Here is a 23,220-nt window from a genome sequence, read left to right as displayed (position 1 = left end):
ATGGAAATTTGAAATTAAAACTATTTTATATTTCAAGGCTTGGAAGATATTCAGCGTGGATTTGTGGGCTGTTTTGGGGACATCCGAGTATCCAATGAAGTCATTCCTCTTCACAATGGTGGATCAGGAGGGTATCTTGTACTGAAGAGACTGGCCAATGTTGAATTCAGTTGCCCTATTAACTTGGAACCACCGGGAGCCTGCGGAAGTTTACCTTGCCTAAATGGTAACTTTATTTTACATGTAATTTGTAAAATTGTTTTCCTCGTATAAATATTTATGATTTGAAATTAAGGCATGAACTCCTAGCTGTAAAAACTGATATGATACTTGAAATATGATAAACGTGTAGGATCTTTTGCTTGTGGGTGCGAGGAACTCCAACCCCAGTTAGAGATAACAGAAGTAAAATAGCATTATGCTTGGATGTGTATTTATTACGTGACGAATAATATATTACAGAATCGGTAATGGAGCGCATGAGTAACGACTTAACTCTACTGACTACTGACTATTATTGACTTATTACCGACTGCTTGTTGTGTGGATTTTACGACTTTTAAGCAGTCTCTATTGTTCTCTTCTTCGTAGTGGAGAAGGAGGTCATTTTCTATTTCTTGACTTTCAGAAATTAGACATCCACGTTAGGTGATCAGTATTTTGGATTTTTTTAAATGTATTGTGGTTTACATACAGAAAGTTCACGATTCATTGTCCTTAAGATGATAGTAGGTCAGGTCAGTGGGCATTGGTGTCCGGGTGAGTCCCACAAACATGTTCAAAATTGTTGTCAATAAAAAGCTTTTTTTTAAAAAATACTTTGCTTCTCAGTATTTAATGCATTTTTTATTTTTTTATCCAGGTGGAACTTGCAAAAACTCGATGATCATTGACAATGAGAAACCAGAGTATGAATGCATGTGCCATGAACGCTTTACTGGTTCTAATTGTGAATTAGATACAGATCCCTGCGCTTCGCAGCCTTGCTTGTATGGAGGTGTATGCTCTCCTTTAGCTGAAGGTAAAATATTTCATATCTTTCTTCTTATACTATTAGAATACCTCGGATCAACTTCTGGAGTCGAATCTTTATTTTAAAAACTTTTAACACTATGTATGCTTTATTTCTTGAGCTACTAATGAAATATAAAAATACAATAAACAAAGAAGCATTTTTTAACTCCTGAAAGTTAGACAATGCGGTATTTTTACAAATGGGGAACAATGTTGGAAAAATATTTTATTTAATATTTACAGTAACTTTTTGAAATTCTTATTATTTAATAACTACAAATACATAAGAAACAAGTTTTCATTCATATTTTTTGGCGTTAAAAATAATAATAGTTCCTTAATAAATAAATTATTTTAGCATTTGAATTTCAAATGTATTTTCAAATACTGATTGCCCACATGAAATAAATTCGATTAAAAAAATTAATAATATTTTTTAGATTTTCAGAAAAACTAAATTTTTCATCGGTCAATATATTGACCAATGATTGTTTAGAGTCATGTTAGAAAATAAATTTATATAAAAAAAATACACAGTTATTCTTTACAAAATGTTATTATAGAATATCATCATCATTCCCTTTCCGCACCTAATGGTGCATAGGGCACTGCATTGGTACACCAATCGCAGCGTATCTTGATAATTTTCGTTAAACAAAGGTAGGGGGATCAGTCTTACGCTTCATGTACCATTCTAGGGACTATGAAATATTCTAGTGTAAAAACAACCATGTCGGGAATCGAACCCGAGACCTCTTGCATGGTAGGCAAATGCGCTGACCATTGCACCACGAGGCCGACAGAATATAAACAATTACAAATACAAGTATAAATATCAGTATTTTTTTATTTTTTTACATCCGTTTTGACAACGGCATAAACACGTGGATTTCTAGGTAACCGCGCCAACTTCACGCAGTTGGAACAATAACTTAATCAACGACCTTTCCTGACAACGTATCGAAGTAATATAGTTGAAATTTCTATGGGCGGTATTGGAAATATAGAGACTAAAGCTAGGGTTTCCTAGGACAGCGGTGCCCGTATCTTAACGGCCGTAGTGAACAGTGATGCGGTGGACAGCCGTCGGAATGGTGACTAGAGAGTGGTTTCCGAGGAAATCGGTGTTAATAAATGTTATAAAAACCGTTTTCCTAGGAAACCACTCTCTAGTCACCATTACAACGGCTATCCACCGCATCACCGTTCACTACGGCCGTTAAGATACGGACACCGCTGTCCTAGGAAACCCTAGCTTTAGAGACTGATTAATATATTCCAATTTCGGACTTTGCCCTATAAAGGGTTAATATATGCCGAAACGTCTCTTTTTGAGTTAGTTAGAAAAATGTGTATTTTAAGAAATATTTTAGAAATATTTATGCAATGTCTCATGGAAAAAATAATAATGCCATTTATCATAATGTTTAACTTTAAAAATAAACATGAACGACTCTATTACCAGTTGTGCCAGCACAATTACAATTTAGCAAATATCTAACTTATGAGTTAGAGATTTAAAGTTTTGTGTTAAACCCATTTTGTCAATCTGATGGATTATTTTTTAACTTCTTTTAGGGCGGTTTGAATGCGCTTGCAATAAGAACCTTTATGGTAGACGCTGCGAGGTGGGAAGGTGGTGCGGTGAGGGGGGCACCTGTCTCCACGGGGGGCTGTGCGAGGAAGGAGATGCGGGACCTACCTGTCGCTGCCACGGATATTATGGGCCACTCTGCGAAGTAAGACTTTGCCTATCCTTACTATTAATGCTGGATAAACTAATACCCAATAAACTGATAAATAAAAAGTAAACTACTAGATATAAACATAAGTTTTGTCTGTTATTTTCCTTTATTATTTTACAACAAATAAGTCAATTTTATCAATTCATAGCATCTTCACCATACTTTGGTGCTTTCATAGCTTTGGCAGCTTTATTCCCTCGATTGAATGCGAACAGAAAGAGGTGTCGAAAATAATCACTAAAGTCTACTTGACATTCCATTTTGAAGGCTTGTAATTAAATGAAGTAATGTATGTAACGTTAAAGCAAACACAATATCTTGTAGAGCGGAAGATCTTCTTTCGAATGACGTATAACGTTTACCATTTTTTTACATTTAGTGCTCATTTTTAAATTTGGATAAAACGTACAAAAACGATAGTACAAACGGAAATACATATTTTATTAATTTCATGATTTCTACATCATGGGCGATATAGCTAGGTTGCATGTGGCTATGATCAGTTACAATGTTATGAAACTGCTAAATAATCATTCAACCATAGAATTAAGAATAGTCCAGAAACCGCATACGAGCATCAAACAGAAGGCGACTAAAATACTCATAAATAATAGTTTTACGTTTTGACCCATTAGTTTCTTTATAGACGTAGCTCAGTACGCAACCCCCGATTCAAATTCAACTGTGCCGTGTTGTGTCCTTTTAAAGTGTAGAAATACTGATAGGATCTTAAAGAAACAGGACGGGATCACATTTCATGTGTAATTAGCAAATTAATGTGTAATTAGCAAATATATTACTTAAAAATTGATTTCTTTTTCCATCTGTTAGATTGTCGAAGAAATCGAAATGGACATTTCGTTAGTGTTGCCAGGGTTGTAATTTTTTTTGACCTACTTTGCTCATCTAATCAGAGGACTAATGAAAATTGGACTTCGGATTAAACAACTCTGTGGTGGACATTTGACCAACATTATCTTTAAAGCATCAAATATTATTTAACATGATATAAAAATATCAGTTTTATGTAAAATAAAATTTGTTTTATATTTTAAGTTCAAAGTTCATTCATTAAATTACTCTTATTAAATGACGCTTTACTTATCTACTCTGCTGTGTCAATCAATGTTTCCGCGTGCACAATAAAATTTTAAAGAAATCAACAAATTGCTTTTTTTTACCTTAAATTTGTACAGTGATTATATTTTTTCCCGTTTGGCAACATTACGCGGCGACTTCACGAATGCGCGCGGCGAAAGTAGGGCAAAGTGGGGACATTTTTGGACACAGTCCGATGTATTCAAATATGATTCTACGCTCCTTCTGGACTATTCTTAATTCTATGCATTTATTTTACAATTGTCATAAATATTTTCAGTTTGATGTGGATGAATGTAAAGGGGATCCATGTTTAAACGGTGCTACTTGCATTAATGAACCTGGAAGTTTTAGATGTGTCTGTCCTCCAGATAAAACTGGTAAATACATAACTTTTTAAAAATATATTACTTTGAATTTTCTTTACTTCGCTTATCTTTGATTTGTGATTTACAGGTATGCACTGTGGCAATCCACTCCATTCGGATGCAGTAACATCCGGGGTGTATGACCTCATCAGTAAAGACAGAATTATTTGGTTATTGGGAGCCATTGGTGGAACATTAGTTCTCGTCATGATGTGTGGAGTTATCATCGGCTGTCAGAGGAGACAGTGTCGAATGCCACCAGACGCTAAACCGCATTCTCTCAATTCTAACTTAAAACAACAAGAAATGCAGATCATAAAAGTAAGCTTTATTTTTTAATTTTTTCAATGTTCATCTAATGGGATGATACGAAGCAAGGAGTTATTATATTTTCCACAGTTATATGACAATTTATAGCACAAATCAAGCAACAAAAAGTGAAAAATAAACAGATAGCACAGCATGATCAAAAGTGTTCAACATTTGGCTTTTCATGTTACAATCTCAATGATGATCTGATCTCACTGTGTAGTCTCAATGGGTTCAAAAATGGACTGGATTTGTTTAGGAAAAATTAAAGTGCGCCAGCTTTAAGCTGCTCGCTTAAAATTAATAATAATAATAATATTTCTCATGCTATGTACTGAAAATATATTTTTTATTCGCTCCATGGATCAGAGATCTGAGGTTTAAACCTCGCTCTACCACAATTTGATTCCCATTATCTTATAGTTAGTATTAGCTCATTTAAAATGGCTCCCGAAATCGAAAGATTTGGGTAAATCTTAAGAACGCAAATATTTCTCTTTTTTCAAAAGAAAAAAACCTGCAGTCAATAAAATTATGGTGATTAGCACAAATATGAGGAATAAGACAGGATTTTTGTAGTCTTTATGTGTAGGAAGCTAATAACACGCCTCTGGCTAATAGAGTCGCCCATACGCAGAAAAACCATTATATGATTAGTAACCACGAAGTTAGCTGCCGTTTACAGCAATACAATGGGTCCTAGGTACTCGGGTCGAGAATAGCAAGTGCAAACCAAAACCGTCCGTTGCATGTTTGTTGTTAAACTAAAAACCAAACCAAAAGTTTTGAACGCATTTTTTCTATGCAGTAGAGCTAAAGGGTTAATCCAGTGAATTATTACTCTGAGGTTGGAAGGGAATGAAGCTGGCTCTGTCTCATGAAGTTATAGATAATATGTTTGTAAACTCAGATTTCTAGATAGGTATTGAAAGGATTGATCACGCAAAACACTATTTCCTATCTATCTAATTTAGATAGATTGTTGTATAAATTTATAGCTTACTCTCTTAAAGAATCTCTGCTGAATTTTTTAAACTTTACTTTAGTATCATTTTTATATAGTGTGTTCTATTTTCAGCCAGAGCAACATTATGTTTTAAATTTTGTTCTAGCCACGAGGATCAAAATTATCTAATTTAGAAGTTCAGTGCAGTGTTATGGGAAGTGTCATTGGAGAACGACCAGTTTCGTATACCCCTGTCAGTACGTCACATGATCCACAAGTCATTCTTAACAACATGGACATTCTACGCAACTATGGCTCAGCCGGTAAAAACTCCTAAATAAATATTAATAAAATTATGCCAAACTTATAGGATAAATTAGCATTTCTTATCTCGTTTGCTTCTAGGAGATGATTTGGAAAACATTCCACCGGACTATCGCCGAAATCTGAACAGGGAACCATGTGCAACAAATAGTTCTTCATGTGGAGAAATGGATACACTTCATAAACCTAGCTGGTCCGATCAAATGCATGTTCAAACATTCCAAGATAGTCGGATCAATAACGGTATTGTCATGAACACAATATATATCTTTTTTAAATGAAGTACAAAACTTTGATCAATTTGTCAGTTATTTGGTTGGCTTGAAGATATTGCTTGCCAAAGGGCATTTATTTTTTGTACTCAACACTTACAGGTCTAATGCCGAATCTCATTCGACATAGATTTTTCCATATATCATACTTTGGAAAATTATAAAATATAGATAATAAGGCCATTATTATGTACATTTCAAAAATAAATCACGTTTTTACTACAAATCGAGATTTCGATTTTTTTAAATGAAAAAATTAGTTTCTTTAATTTTTCAAAGTATGATATATGGGAAAATCGACTTCGAATGTGATTCGACATTGGACTGGTAAGGGTCAAAGTTTAAAAATAAAATATTTTACTTACTAATTAAATTTAATATTCTCTTATTTATTTTATAGCATAAATTGAAACTTCTGCCTACAGATTAAACAGTGCGTGTCATTTATGTTCATTCAATACATCACTGTAACGATACAAACCATTTTCACTTTGAATAACATAACGACATACATATTATGTTGATGGTTTAAACATTCTAAAATTATAAAAAAAATTTTGCTCAATATGGTTTTGTTTCTTTTAGATTTGACCCGGCGACTAAACAAAGATGACAATATCATTAGTCCACCTAAAGGTAACGTTTTATTTTTTATGTGATTATGTATTGCATAAATATTATACTCAATTTTGCACCTTTTTTTAAACAAAAAATAAAACTGTTGAAAAATTTGTTTAAAAATGGTGTTTGAATTTCTGCAGAAACTAGGCAAAATAAAAACAATTCTCTAATGATCTCTTGTCATAGTGCAGGTTTAATAATCTCTTTCATAGATATCAGATATCAAATTAAAATCATTTTTTTAATTTTTATGTTTTATCTCTTTTTTTAATATTTATTTCAGGATATCATTGGGATTGTTCGGACTGGTGTAGCAACGCCGGTGTGGGGGCTCCACTCAGCAATATAGTAGAAGTTCCAGGGAGTGAAGTACCAGATTCCTCTAGCTACCACAGTAATGATAGTACAGAGTACTCCCAGAATACTCCGATACAAGTCAACACAGAAGTTTTACCACCCCCCAATGCCATTCCATTCGATGAGCCAACATCGTGTAGTTCATATCATGATGAAAAAGAACAAACTGACGATGATTACGATGTAAATAGAGGTAAAAAAAATAATATTCCCAACTTAATTTTTTAAATTAAAACATAACACTACAGTTTGTCAAATAAATACCCGGGACTGGGTAATTTAAAAGGCCCGCATAAATGATTTTTCAGTTTTGTTTAGCTAAGTTGGCACATCCGTACTCACAAAAAATACTCTGTAACTCTGCAAAATTATATAACATGTTTAGGTGTATTAGATAATTTAAATGAAATATTTTCTCTGTCAAGATCTCCAAAAATGACAAATTATCAAGTACCCTGAGACAAATATATAAAACAGTAATTGGAGGGAAAAATTTGTTATGTAATTAGACACAAATATAATTTTTATAAGATGAAAAGAGACAGTGATTATCAGGCGATCATTTCCTAACCTCGGGTTACCTAAGGGTAACCTTAGGTTACCACAGAGTATGAGATTTGGGGGAGTTTTTTCACACGGCATGTTAAAGGTTAATAAGTTATTACACTATTTAAGTTTTTTGTTGATAATTTTAAAAAAAATAATTTAGTTTTCAAAACTAGCAAAAAAACTCCCTTGTGTTGAGTTAAAATATTTACTGTAAATAAACCCAATTTTGTCCTACGCATAGTTTTTTTTATCATCTAAGTAAGAGAAAGACCATCTTGCTACATGTGATTAAATCAAATATCTAAAATACATTGTAAGGAATGAAAAAGGCCCCAAATTCCTTTTTCTTCTGCTGCAATTGCATAATACGTGTGTATGTTATTTTAAGGTGGAAATTATTTGCTCCATCCAAACACATACTTGCCATGCTTCACATACAGCTCTACAGATGGAGAAGTGGAAGTTGAACCGGAGATTGATGCTGATGAAGAAGTGGGAGTGGAGCCGTATGGGTTTCCTTCTGCTCGTCGGAGACAGAATTATAAAGATAGTGAAATCGGATCTGTTATCACTATGTTAGGTAATTAAAATACATTTTATAAAACTCCTAAGCTTTATCAATTCAACCACTCAATTACAAAAATATATTGCTGTTGAATTCTGTGATTTTAAAAATGCAAAGACAAGATAAAATAATATTGAAAAAAAGATTCTAATGAAATCAAAATCACATTGATTCTTAAATATTTTTTAATCTCTTATTTCTTTACTTAACCGACTTTAAATTTTTTACCTACCATTCTAGAATAACAATTTTTAATTTTTCCTTGATTGTCTTTCTTCATCGATTGCAAGTTAATATGCATTAAGTATTAATCAAATAACTATAACCAATAAGACTTGTTTATTTTACAGAGGAACGTAACTCACTTCTTGGTGCTTCTGCTAGTGATGTATCAGTGAATGTTTGTGAAATAGAGGACTCAGATAATGACTACGATAAAAATAATTCTAAGAAATGTAAATGGAAAACCAATTCTCCTCAACACTCACAAGTGTGACAAAGGGTGTTTGCCTCTAATATTACGGAGGCTCTCGCAAACCCAACTATCAAAAATACTAATAAAATGATAAAAACTGCTATAAATTCTTTAAGGCCAGCATATAAAAGGATTTGGTTAGCATAAAAAGATATGACATGTAACAAGTATGAACTAAAAACTAAATTGAAACACAAATACTCTTAAATAATTTATTCTAAAATGTTTCTAAGAGTATCTATCTACATACTTACCTATATATTGTATTATTTTGGACATATACATGTGATTAAGAATAGTTATTTTTAACATTAAAGTATCAAAGAATCACATTAAGGGCAGTAAAAGTTAATTAATTTTCGATGCCTTAAAATTACTTGAAATCTAATAATGTGTCTAATAGCTAATAGGTAATATTTTGTACTGATTTGATGAAACTAAAATCCTTTCGTGCTCTCACGGAAGAACTTTTGAAGTGAACGATAATAGTAGATAACATACATACGCTTTCCTTTGTGTAAATATTAAGTCTACCCATAAAGATATTTTAAATTATTTAATTCGGACAACTCTCGTTTCCGGTAAATGGTGCTCAAAATCATAGTGTCATATCAAACATCATAATCGTAAAACAAATAAACATTTTCATATTGTGATATTATTTTTAACATTACTTTAAGTGGTTCTTGTAAAGAAGTACCTACAGCGATGAACGATGGAAGTTTTTTTTGTACCCGTTTCGAAAAATCTTTTCACCCCGTATTCAATAAAACTTCTGACTGCACAGCAACTACGTAAATTATAATATTTTGTAAAAACTGTAATATAAATAAAAATAATATTTCTGACACTGTGTTTTTACTATAAAACTGTATTATCCTCATTTACATACTACATATTTAACGGATTTTTTATGATTTTGATAATTAAATTTTTTTCAGAGTTCCATTTACATATTTCTTTGTTGTTTTTTTTTTTGTTTACAGGTCAACAATAATTATTGCAAACGAGAAAACAACAAACTATTTTTACTGAAAAAATTCACTGTTGAAGAACTGTTTTTATAAAAATTCTGAAAAAGTACTTGCAGCTGTTCAAAATTGGCTAGTAACAAAATCTTACATTAAGTATTGAAAACCAATTTCTTGTCTTTTCCTATCACATCAAGAAGAAAACTGTGGACTTGTTATAGTTCTACATTATCTCTACTGTAGGCTGTAGACGTGTTGACTTAAGTTTTGACAGTTGTATTTGTCAGTTTGTTCACCGCTTAGCTCCAGTAATTTTGCCATATTAGTGTGTTTTTGTGATTATTTTCGAAGTTTATTTAGTTTTTTAATCGTTGCTGGTAATGGAGTACTTCCCAGATAAGCCAAATCTATCTTTATTTTATTATTTTGATCTTAATTCAAGTTTTTGAATTTCATACTACTGAAATTTTCACCTTCAGTTGCAAATCGTAACAATAACTTTTGTTTTTTTTTCTTTGGTATAAGATTTTTTAGTTTCATATTATTTAATTTTATAATAATATGGAGATAATCAAAACGCGTCGTAAGGAACCTCCTGACATCCCCTCTACATCTCCATCAAACACTTCATTATTCTCTTTCCCAATTATACCAAATAAAGTAAAAAAACTATGCAAAAATGATTCTGTCAAAGATATTCAAATAATACCCCAAACATCTTAACCCCTATTTCTCAGTTACCTTCAATATTAAATTAACCTTCAACCCTATTAATTAAATATCATCATTAACAAAATTTGTTAATGATAATATATATTTAATATACAGAGAGATACAGTGGACCTTTCTGTATTTTCGTCCAAAAAAATGTTCTTCCTAACTCTTTTTTCGCTTTAAATGTCATCGAACTTGGTAAACTCATGCATTCCCTTAATATTTACAATATCGTTCCTCGTGCAGGAGTAATAAAATCGGTTGGCTGAAACCATGTATCAGTACGATTTGTGGACTATTTAGTGGCAATTGCTTTTATAGATGATGATCGTTTGGTAACACATGGGTATTAAGTGTTTATTCCGTTTCATAAGGTCCTCCCATATGGGTCTGATCAGAGGTATTCCTTTGAAGTGAACTCATGAAGAGATAATAAAAAATATTTAATTGCCCATTGAAACTGGAAAAATTATAAAATCTCGCAGACTATCGAGGAAGTTGACTTTGCCTATTGGTCAAAAATGTTCATAGGTACCCACCCAAATAGTTGTTCTAACCTTTCAGGGGCAGATTCTACCAAAAAATATATTCGCTTTTTATTCGGAAATAGATGTTGAGCAATATATTTACTCAACAATTCTTTGTTTTTCATGCTGTAGATATGGACAACCAAGGCACTTTTGTAAGTCTGAACCTAGAGCATCTGGGCGAGACTTGTGCCATATGTGTCAACTGTTCGGGAAATCAGTTAACTACTAACAGAATCTGTCCAGAATACCTCAGACAAAATATCATCAAAAAGAACATGACCCAGCAAAATATTTCTTATAGTGAAGCTGCCAAATCCACATTTAGCAAAGGCAAATCATACATTGATGTTGCAAAATCGCCCTTTTCTTTGTAATCCCGCAGTACCCAACAATCTTCTCACCCACAATCTTCGTCTTATATTAAGACAGTTTTTAAAGAATCCGCTCCAAGGTCATTGTTTCTTCCTAACATTAGTAAAATAACTCTTGATAAATTAAAGCCCTTATCATTTTTACCATACACGAATTCTCCCGATGGTTGTGCTCTTCAGACTGGTAATAAAGAGGCCGGTTCTATAATATCTGATAATTTATCATATGTACTTTCACAATTAATCGTACTTATAACTTCGATTATTGAAACCCCCTCCTTCAATTATTGAAAATGGTGGATGTATCTTTTTTGTTCAGAAAAATTTTAATTTTAATTAAAAATGCCCTCAAAAGAAAAATTATGCAATATGGAAAAAAGATGCAAGTTATAATAAAAAACTTATAAACCAGTTTTAGAATGTGCTTGCAAAGCTGGTTTTCTTGGAATTCTTATATGCATTGAGAGTTTGAAATCACTATATGAGAGTTTAGTTGAAATCGGCAATGCGTTAATATTTATTCCAACGTACAAATGCAGGCAAGATCATTTGGAATTACTTTTTAATATGATAAGAATGCATGGAGGCCATAATGATAATTCCAATGCAAAGCAGTTTAAAGGTATTTATCAAAAAATGTTATTTGACCTTGAACTTCAAAGCTACTGATAGCGGAAATTGTATACCCCTAGAAAACATAGGTATTTTCAATTCTTCATCATCGACCAAAGCAATTCATTCCTCTGCACACTTACAAAGATTCGAGGATAAAGATCGGCTATTCAATAAGTTTTAACACTACACATCGAAAGAAAATGGTGGTAGCATTGCAAAATTATTGTCTTCGGAACTGTCTCAGTTTTATGATTTGTCAATATATATAATATGTTACATATCGGGCTGCGTAGCTCATTATCTATCAAAATCAATAAAATGACAGTTTTGTATAGAAGCAATCTTAGTGTCCGATGTCCTATGGTTCCACGAGGTTATTGGTTTAAAGAATAAAGGTGGTTTTTGCTTTCCTTCTCAGAGTGTTAATGACATATTTATGTTCTATTTCTGAAGCCTATGTCCGAAGAATTTCAAACGAAGATTTCATTATAACCCCCAATTCTCAGCGCTTAGTTATTGTTGTTTCAATTTTCAAAAAATTTATTGGAAAATATCACTTATTTCCATTTGAGGATAACCATATGTAAATGGTCAAAGCCACAGAAACAATTTTACAAGGGCTGTGATTGATGAAAAATAGCTTGAAATAAGATTACATCATTTATCTTTTTGTAAAACTCTGATGATTAGTTCTGTTTCTAAAAGGCAATATTACAAAAAGCTTACTCAACAAAGGGGAAATTAAAACTATCCGGTAGACTGTATTGATATGCACTTATTGAAAAGGCATTATTTATAAGAATGAGGAAATTGTTCATCTATTTCTCTCGAAAGGATTTAAAATGGCTTTCTTTTGGACAGAGCATAAACTTTTAATCTCTTTTTCTTTTAAACAACATTCTTCAAAACCCTGATGCACCTCAATAACGATCTGAGAATTTAGTTTACCTTTCCGATCATGGACTAGTTCTTTGCTCATCTAATGAGAGAACTAACAAAAATTGGATCTCTCGGATTAAACAACGCCGTGGTGGACATTTGACCGACATTATCTTTAATGGCATTGTACATTATTTATTTAACATGACATAAAAATATCCTCTTTCTGTAAAATAAAATTTCTATTGTTTTTTAAATTCTAAGTTCTATTACTCATATAAAATGACCCTTTACTTATGTACTCTGTTGTATCAATCAATGTTACAATAAAATTTTAGCGAAATCAAACAATGCTTTTTTAAAAACATAATTATCTTATATTTGTGATATGATAATATTGTTCGCGATCTGGCAACATTATGCGGCAAATTTACGCGGCGAAAGTGGGGCTTAGGGGGCGATCAATGTTTTTTTGGACACAGTCAGATGTATTCAAATATGTGTATTCCTCCATAATTTTTTTCCATAAAAAATAATTTGGTAAATATTTTTTTTAGTACCCTCCATTTACATTATCCCTTAAAAGAATTAACTTAGGGGTTTTACTGTAGGTACAACCTGTTACTTTAATTTTTTTTTAAATAACGGAATCGATTTGTAGTGCAGTGAGTGGGGCCTGTTATTGGATCGGTGACAGTAGTATGAGTATGGGTGGAGGATTGATCATTTTGTGGAGGGATTCGGGTCCCGCCTGGTTGCGTACTGCGAACATGTTTGTTTATAAAATAATTCAACTTGACATTGGCAAAAGCATTATAAATTTAATATGCAATGCCCACTTCATAATCAAAAAATGAAGTAAACTGAATGAATCACTACCATTGAATGATACACAACTGAAAAATATTGCAATGTTCATAATATTATACATGTAAGTAATTAATTGTATTTTTAATATAATTCACGGGACATATGTTTATTAGACTTTTATGTAAATTTGGGCGCATTATACATTTCATCATCGGCAAACCCTTTTATATACACCGGTGGTGTGTTGTTAAATCAAATGCAGCAAATCACCATTATCTACTTACAGGAAGGTAAGGTGATCAGTCTTAGGCTTCAGGTTCCAGTCCAAGGATAATGAAATATTTCAGTGAAAACCACGTAATAAACTTTGTTAACCCTCCCAGGAATCGACCCGGGACCTCAAGAATAGTACACTAAGAGGCAGACTTTTCTGTACTTTAATTCCTTTTTTGGGATTTTTACCTGAACGATGAAAACACTCATCCAGGATTCCGGTTCTATTTTACAGACCGTACTGTATTAGACACAGACAATTATTGTTGTCTGTCACTATAAATTTACATTAGTTAAAGAACGGCTAAAAGGATCTACGATGCAAATGTTGATGGATGCAGAAAACGAGGAAGACCGAGAAAGACATGGCACGATCAAGTCCATCAAATACTTGAAGATGGACATGTCAAAAGTAGGAATAATCGGCGTGCGTGCATGAGAAGATGTATGAATGTAGAGGAAGCGAGGTCTGTATGCCAAGATAGAGTGTTATGGCGTTCTATCCTCTCTGCCTACCCCTACGGGGAAACGGCGTGATGGTTTGTTGTTGTTGTATTACAACAACATTTCTTTGACTACAAGTTGCGATTTTTGTGCATAATTTCAAATATTTTCAGCTATAAAATCATGATACAGGGGAGGAAGTAGTAGGAGCTTAAAATAAAAAATAGGGTATGTTTGAAACTTCATTTATTTTATGTATCCTAAATACAATATTATCATACAATAATTTATTGACAATCAACATGTATAAAAAAGGTTACAAAATTATGTATGGAACATAAAACTAAAAAATAATCTACGCACTAAATCTACTTAAAATAAAGGATAGTCTTGTAGAAAAATAATAAATTAATATACACAAAAAAATGCATATGCAATTGTGGGAAAATCCACTAAAGTAGGAAAAAGCATATAAATTAACACTTAATAAAAAAAGTCACGATGAATCAAAGTCTTTGATATGACACTATAATTTCTGAGCACCATTTTTTGTGGAACATCGCGATTTCCAATGTCCCGTCCATCTTAATGTAGGTAATGCTTAATAAGTATTGTTCTTACGCTGATAGCTGTAACATAGTCGATTTCATGTTATGTATATACAATTGGTCAAAGGGCTGTTTCATCCCTTACTATTCGGAATTAGGAAAAATATTATTTATGACACTAAACATAATACTTTCAGGTCTACATACTTACACACAAAATTTCAATCAAGAAACAAATTAACTTTTCAATATAAAAATAATGTAAGACATTTTTATTTACAAAAATATAGTCTACTTATCTACCTAAATTAGGACTTTGAAAAAAATGAGTTCTCGCTTTGACCTGAAAGAGTCGGAATTAGTTTCTCGGTAACACATATGTATGATATTTACATCATTATATCAAATTATTTTTTAAGGCAACTGGCACTGCTAACTTTTTACAGTTTCGACACATTTGTTTTCGGCTCCGCAATTAGCACATCACTTCACACCACTTGTCGCGTCACTTGAGCTTCTGCAGCCCCTCTCAGTCTAGAGGCTATTGTCCTGTGTCACACTGAAGTGTGTTGTACTCCATTATTACTTGTCCAATTGTCACTCGGTTTACTTAAATCAAATTCATTCTCAGATTCTTCTATTTCGCATACATTGGATGATATGTTGTCCATAGATCCACCACCACCTAACAGGGAGTTATTTTCTTCTGAAAAATAAAAGAGAAATAGTTCAATAAAAATCTAGACACATTAATCAATCAATTCAATTAATGCTCGTTTTAGATAGGTTATTTGAAAGAATATTTATATTTTTGTACTGCGACAGGCGAAGAGGCCCAATTGCTATTACAATTATAGCATATGTGCCTAAATACCTACGTGCTGTTTAATTAATTATCACATTTAATTATTTTGATCTCCCTGAAAATCAAACGCAGAACTTATGTGTGTGAAACAAACATATCAGTCATTACACGGTGGAAGGCACCATATATGGGTATATTTTTTTATAATTTTTTTTTTTTTTTTCAAAACTAAATTAGTTAGCATTTTTTCCAAGGAATTTATAACAGACTCGTAGAACAGAATAGCATTTGTTCCAAGGAATTCATAACAGACTCATAGAAAGGAATAGCATTTTTTCCAAGGAATTTATAACAGACTCGTAGAACAGAAAGATAGCCATTTCAAATAGAATTAATTGCGAAATTTAAATGTACAAATGCAACCATGTATTAAATATTTCTGAATATAGCTGAAAGTCCAAGATCTTTGCGGGCCAAGGAAACTGTTATAAAAAAGAATTTTACCAAACATAATGATGGAGTTGATATCCTCATCCTTATAGTTCTGTCTCCTTCGAGCCGAGGGGAAGCCATACGATTCCACTGCGGTCCCCCCATCTGTGTCCTGCTCTGCCGCTGTTTCTCCCTCTGAGCTGTGCACGTAGCGGGGCAGATATGTATTCGGGTGGATCAGAAAGCTCGCCACTGAAAAATATAATCATAATCATTAATATTTTAAACACTACGTGATTTCATTTTTCTAGTCATTCAATAACTATTCAACGCATTGCATAGAACAGTTGTGTTCCAAAACCAGTCTGAATTATTCTGATAATTTAGTGATCAAAACGAAATCAAATATACAAAATACCAAATTTACTTTCCGTTTTATATTCCATCATGTTTATTTAAAACAAATTTATTTTATATAATGGTAGTAAATAAAGTAGGCGTATTAATTATTAAACAATATTTAAAGACTTGTCATGAAGAACTTAATTAATAAAACCCGTTACAATAGTGTACATCATAAAATTATATGAACATGAACTGTTTTGTCACTTCACATTACAAAATATTTACTACTGTAGTTTGATATTTAAATTATTATAGTGAGATAACAAATCTTTGAATTCTATTTCCCTAAGAAGTTTTCCTTGCAAATGGAATTCTGTAAGACTATTCTATTCTTATAATATTTAGGAAGGAAAATAGTTTTTAGTAATTGCTTTTGTAGGAATAAAATAAAAGTTATGCAAAATTTGCAACTAACTTATTACACTGGCAAACCACTAAAAGAATCTTCAGAAAATAACCTAGTACCTATTATGCAATAAATTATTAGAAAAAACATTCAACAAATAAAACTCAATCAAAAAACCTAAAAATGGAAATGTTATTTCGGTGCAAATTAAGGTTATTTATATTATTTCTAATACATAGTTGCATGTGCATGGTTCGTGTAATGGAAAGTCAAGATTTTTATATGCCTGCTGTGAATTTAGTAACACTAAATTCGATAATTTAGTTTAAGCCCATGCTTTGTATATTGAAGAGGTTTGTGAATATTCATTATACATACAATGAGATGAGGGGAAGGTAATGTTTAATCTTTGAAACTATAAATGTAGATATTGTACATACTATTTGAATTACTTGACACTTACCTACAGTTAACATTTCATTTTAAGAAACGTAGACATATATATATTAAATAAAAATCTATCAAACCATGCATAAGGGGAAGTTACTGCTTTATTAAAACATTATAGTCAATGTATTTTAGTTTTCAAAATATGCACAAATTGATCACTTAAAAATGCATAAGTTGAAATTTTAGTATTTTGGTTATGTTTGAAGACAGCAACTCGCATTCTTGCTACAAGCGTACTTACGGAATGTAACCATCACCAAGGTTATCAGATGAATGAGGAAGCATCGTCAAACCATTATCTACAGAGAAAATTTCAAGCTCAGCTTTAAGGTGATTTTAATACAAATGGTTTTTTTTTTTTAAATGAATCCTAAAAAATAATTAAGGCTAAGGACATACCCTAACACAAATCTTTTTTTAGAAAAAAGTACATATTTTTTTAATAGTTTAATTATGTAATCTAACATCTCAAAAGCACAGTGAAATAATGTTGAATTTTGACATACATATGTATTTTTTAAATATTTTTGTTTTGAGTATTTGCATTCTTATGATTTACCTAAATATTTTAATTTTGGTGCCATTTTCTATTAGTAGTAAATAACCGTGTTACAAAATGGGAAACAGTTCCTGGTTAGAGTGGGGTTCGAACCTCAAACCTCCTAATCCAGAGTCTGCAACACTAGCTGTATTGTTTCAAGGTTGAATTTTTTACAGTGAGCTATGTTTTTTTTCCAAAATTAAATGCATTTTAAAACCAATAATGCGCAGGTTTAAAAAAAAGAATGCTTTTAACAAAGTAATATAGAGATATAAGTATATTGTTAAGTGTCCTCGGCACGGGTAACCCCAGTGACAGGTCACATTATTTTTATTATTAATCATTGTTTATATTGAAAAAAAAAATTACTGCAACTTAATTCAATGGATATAAATATACCCAATATATTATACAAACTATGCATTTAAATTTATCTACTTAAGTTTTACATTATTTTGTAACATTATTGTTGAGGTGTTTGGCCTGTCGTGCTGCTGATATAGGACTATGCAAAACATGTAGTAAGCTTGATTTTTTTTATATAAATATTTATATCCTACACATTTTTTTTATAATCACAGACGTAAAAACGTAAAAAGAGGTGACAATTTGTCACATTTTACAGAATTTGCTGTATTTCCACAATGAGGAAAACAAATCCTACAATATGAGCTTATGTGCATCTAGTGAGATAACACTGTACTGTCAATGGGCATAATCGACATTGAATGTCCTGAAATATAATACAATTTATTAAGAATGCTACTGTGGGAACCAGAGAGTAGAGCACTGACAATACATTATTGTCTATGGATGCGGTACCCAACCTATATAAGGGCGAGCAACACGTCACTCACCGCCCTTCTCTGCCTCCACCAGCATTCCCGTTTACAACTTGTAAGTGGTTCTAAAATTTTGTAACAACCCATCACATTCTTTATCTGCGAAATAAATGATAATTGTAAGTAACGCACTTTAGTAAACTTGAGGTTAAAATAGATATTATAGCACCACTACTAGTCTTTCGCTTTATTTTTTTCAATTCTTTACGTATTCTGAAACTAGTATATATTTCTTACAATCCAAGGTTAGACCTCTGAAAACTGTGCACATAAACAATAATTTATTGTCTTCGCTCTACTCTCTGGTTCACTCCCCACAGTACAAATGTGTTGGTTCTTTTAATTTTATATATTTATATTTACCTTCATTAAAGTTGTATATATCATCAGTGTTATCTCCTTCATCTTCATCAGCCAAATATGATGATTCTTCTTCATTCAACGGTGCCATGTCATTACTGGGAGCTGCTTGTCCGTGGCCTGTTAGTGTCTGACCACCGGCCATGGATAGAGAAGGTCGGTCATGACGAGACTCATTACTCTCATTGCTGTGGAAACTTGAGGAGTCGGGGACTTCGCTCCCGGGAACTTCCGTTATATTGGACATCATCGGAGCACCCCCTGGAGCATTGCACCAGTCAGAACAATCCCAATGATAGCCTTTAAAATAGAAACATATTTATAGAAACATTTCCTGTAAATTATAATACATAAAATATTAATTAGGTACATTATTTATTGAGAAATATCATCCCATCAAAAGAAAATAAATCTTTTGATCAGGAATTTAGAATAAAAGTATGTCATGCTCCTCACAAAGACAAGACTAAAAATTGCAGATAAATCGTTTTATTCGGTCATTTGTTTTGTCAGGCCAATGCCAAAGTTGTGAATTTGCATTTGTAGTAATTTACATGATACCAAAGCAGAAAATAAGAAATTGTTTTTAATAAAAGCTGATATTTTAATGAATAAAGCTGATTAAGTAACAATTATATTTACTATACCGGTTCTAAATTTCAAATCTCAAAATAGTATTTTTGCAGATTCATGTTTTTTGTACTGATAGCGAAATTCTTAATCAAATCTCAAACCATTTTGCATGTTATAAAAAATCTACTATTAAAGAAACACAAAAAATAGATTGCATTACATTTAAAAATGCATATTTGAAAAAAATATTTGTAATTAAAATTTCTCATGCCATCAAAAAGTCACTAGACTTAGCGGATCAAACCCAACGTTTTACTTATATTTTCTGAATAAAAGCTGCATGCATCCTTAAAACTAAAAAAAATATGTAGGGAGATATTGATTACTACAAACATATATTTTAGCTGCACATAATTAGGAAAATAATAAAAGGTGAGAACACAACTTGAAATTAAAAATAAACAATAAATTTAGAAGATCTACGATCGCGTAATAAATCAATATTACCAATTTTGACTATTCTCTTTGATGTGTTGTTAATTAGGATAACATATGAAAAAATTATTTAGAGTTAACTCTAGATGAAAATACTGATGATTGTAAGCATAATGTGTTTGGATCAGAAGTGTAGTGGATGATGTAAGGTTATCAATAACATCAATATGAAAACATGTTGCAAAAGACTAACCACCAAGCATCCTAGGGTCCTGAACTAATCTACCTGCTAGCGTACCTCTCTGTGGACTGCTTACTGGCTCCACTCTATTCAACATGTTGCCTTTTAAATCTGCAAAGAAAAATTAAACAATTTATTGAATAAAATAAAATAATTATTTGTAGTCGGTTGTAATTGTTATGTTCCACAATTCTCAGTAAATTAAATGTTATCACTAAAATTCAATAACATATAACAAAGCAAAGAAAATATACTAAGATAAAGGAAAAGTGAGTACCATTTTTAATTCTATTATCTTGAAAGGACTGAAGATGCATCTGTTCAGACCAAGTAGGTTTGTGTAGTGAATCAGCGTCTCCACACGAAGGACCTGAGTAATTTTGTCCCGGATCGCAGTTCACCTTCTTCAGGTAGTCGGGGGGGATGGTTTCAAGATCATCTCCTAAAATATTCATACAAATAAAGACTTTGCCAACAATAGCAAAAACACTTTGACTTTTATCAATCAACCAAATATTTATTATTAAAAAAGTTATTCTTAGAGGTGGGGGTCAGTACTATGCTTTAAGCTCCTGATGTCACTGCGACCTGTGGAGATCTATTGTAACGGGTCCCGTGGAAAATATAACCTAATAAATTAATAAGAACACATTACAGATCTATAATACATAATATCGTCCAATGGAACACATACCATTTTTGGTTTCACACATGTTTTTAGCATTTTTAGTCTCGCCTTTGAGGCATTGTCAAATAAAGTTTGCAATTTACAACAAAACTTCACACACATATAGTAAATACAATCTACATAGATTTTCATTTCATTTCATTTTTTTTTTTTTTGCACCACAACAGGCTAGGATGCCCAATTACAGTGGTGAATTACATTACAGAACAACCAGGCTTGAGAAAAATCACATTTTTAATTTTTGTGTTCTCACCGGGAATCGAACCCGGAACCTTCCGTGCGTGAGTCAAGCGTCTTGACCACTACACCACGGTGATGCTTTATATCGCTAAAGGAGCCACATCATCGGTGGACCATTGGTTAAACCTAAGAATAAATGAGCACTTGCCCCATACTCGATACTTTAAAGAGTTAGGTTTGGAGGAGGAGATTTAGCAATAGATATGAAAGCACTCGCCCACCATCCAGTAGCCCGGCTCTTCAGAGACCTAGGCCCAAGGCCTCCATAAAGAAAGAATTCAATAACGGAGATCTGTCATGATAGACCTACATAGGTCACAGCAACGTTGAGAACTTGTTTGGCACTGACCTCCATTTAAAATTAATAAGTCAATTAATGTATTTTTTTTTTTATAAAATAAATATTTTCATTCTTATGATTTGATAAAATATTTTCAATGAGTTGTAAATTACTCACTATAAGAAAACGGTAATCAGGTAGGTTGTGGATGAGTGGGCTTTGAACATCGGACCTATGATTCGCGAGTCCCCAACACCAGGAACCGTAAGCCGGTTCTATTAACTATTTTCAAGTACTAATCATGTTCAAAATAGGCTAAACCTAGTAGACAGGATTCAGATAAATCTTTTGCACCAAAGTTTACTTTATTTATTTTAAAAAATTTTAACCTTTGCGATTGGTTTGCAGCAAACACCTGCATCCCTTTTCCTTTTTCAGTGGCTCTTTTTAATTTGCCATATAAACAAATCATCATGCAGTTTCACCATGAGTGTAGGCAGAGAGAATAGAATGCCACATCACTCTGTCTTTGCATAAAGACCCTGCTTCCTCTATATTCATACATCTCATGAATGTGATGATTATTCTGACTTTTGACATGTCCCTCTTCAAGTATTTGTCGAATTCGGTCATGCTATATCTATTTCCGTCTTTCTCATTTTCTACACCCATCAACATTTGCAAAATAAATCCTTTTAGCCGTTCTTTCGCTGTCCATTCGCTCTACATGTCCAAATTTACGCAGCACTCCTTATTTGATTTTGTCAATAATGCTAGTCTCAGACTTACATAATGCACGGATTGCGACATTTGCCATATGATATGTATTCATATCGCCTTTAATTTGATCAGTCATTCTTGATGGTTCATTTTATTAATATTATAATGATCAAAAAGAGTACTAACCAGCAGATCCATAACTACGTAATGTATCCAGATTATTGATTAGCATGTTGTGCTGAGCGTGAAGATCGGAAGTTGCAGGAGCATAGGATGCCGGACGTTCGGCTCCCACACCACCTCCAACGCCTCGCTGAACTTCCAAATTGGATAGTTTCTAAAAAAATAAATAACAAATAATTATTTAGGAGTTGGTACTTTAGTACTACCGCAGCAACAAAATACAGAAAATATTGAAATTATGTACATACATACACATACTGGATGATCATGATTTGATTATGATTTACTTGGTATGAATAAAGTTTAAATAGATATGTAGGTAGGTACATAATATACAAATGCATGCATTCTTTATAAAAAATATATGCACTCGAAGCATTATGTACCATATTTTATTATATTGATTATATTTAAGGCCTAAGCCAATTACATCAAGAATACATACAAGAAAGTTAATAAACAGAACATTAATACATGTAGCAAAAACAAACAAGAATAATAAAATAATGGTCTACAATATATTTAAAAAACACGATCCACATAATAATAATGTTTTGAGTATGTCCAAATGTTTGTGTAGACATGTTGGATTTTCTCCCTAGGGAGTTATTTAGATGTAAATTTGTTGCAACAGAGAGGGAAAGCATTTTTGATAAGGGAATATGGAAGTGTAAGCATTTATAGGACTAATGACCTGACATTGGCTGGTTTAAACCAGCCAATATTTTCCCTCGCAATAAATATTTAGATCTTCATAATAATACCAATGCCAATCATTCTTCATCTCACTCTGTTGTTAGTGACGAAGAAATCTATGAAAAACGGGAAGATCTATCCCCAAAGAACTCCGAGTTGTTCAATGAATTGATAACTTACACATT

The 23,220-nt window shown here is 32.3% G+C and overlaps 2 protein-coding genes across 2 annotated transcripts in view; one reads left to right on the top strand and one right to left on the bottom strand.

Moving 5' to 3' along the window:
• The window catches only part of LOC148280130 (fat-like cadherin-related tumor suppressor homolog), a 79,559-nt gene extending 70,839 nt beyond the window's left edge, over positions 1-8,720 (top strand). The window contains exons 26-36 of the mRNA XM_088228881.1: positions 38-226; positions 863-1,021; positions 2,593-2,753; positions 4,138-4,237; positions 4,314-4,546; positions 5,647-5,803; positions 5,886-6,047; positions 6,662-6,712; positions 6,981-7,247; positions 7,992-8,183; positions 8,519-8,720. Of these exons, the coding sequence (XP_088085007.1) occupies positions 38-226; positions 863-1,021; positions 2,593-2,753; positions 4,138-4,237; positions 4,314-4,546; positions 5,647-5,803; positions 5,886-6,047; positions 6,662-6,712; positions 6,981-7,247; positions 7,992-8,183; positions 8,519-8,664 (1,817 nt within the window). The 3' untranslated portion in view covers positions 8,665-8,720. The remainder of the gene's footprint in view (positions 1-37; positions 227-862; positions 1,022-2,592; positions 2,754-4,137; positions 4,238-4,313; positions 4,547-5,646; positions 5,804-5,885; positions 6,048-6,661; positions 6,713-6,980; positions 7,248-7,991; positions 8,184-8,518) is intronic.
• A 5,759-nt stretch (positions 8,721-14,479) lies between these two features.
• LOC148280129 (fat-like cadherin-related tumor suppressor homolog) overlaps positions 14,480-23,220 on the bottom strand; it is a 64,465-nt gene continuing 55,724 nt past the window's right edge. Inside the window, exons 34-39 of the mRNA XM_088228880.1 lie at positions 22,343-22,493; positions 20,506-20,670; positions 20,286-20,339; positions 18,983-19,279; positions 16,108-16,287; positions 14,480-15,504 (exon numbers count right to left, since the gene is read on the bottom strand). Of these exons, the coding sequence (XP_088085006.1) occupies positions 15,353-15,504; positions 16,108-16,287; positions 18,983-19,279; positions 20,286-20,339; positions 20,506-20,670; positions 22,343-22,493 (999 nt within the window). The 3' untranslated portion in view covers positions 14,480-15,352. The remainder of the gene's footprint in view (positions 15,505-16,107; positions 16,288-18,982; positions 19,280-20,285; positions 20,340-20,505; positions 20,671-22,342; positions 22,494-23,220) is intronic.

Source organism: Micrasema longulum, unplaced genomic scaffold (assembly GCF_059751315.1).
Source record: "Micrasema longulum isolate JH-2025_06_02 unplaced genomic scaffold, ASM5975131v1 h1tg000613l, whole genome shotgun sequence".
Classification (NCBI taxonomy): Eukaryota; Metazoa; Arthropoda; class Insecta; order Trichoptera; family Brachycentridae; genus Micrasema; species Micrasema longulum.
Note: the sequence above shows the minus strand (reverse complement) of the source record. Positions and strands in the feature narration are given on the sequence as shown.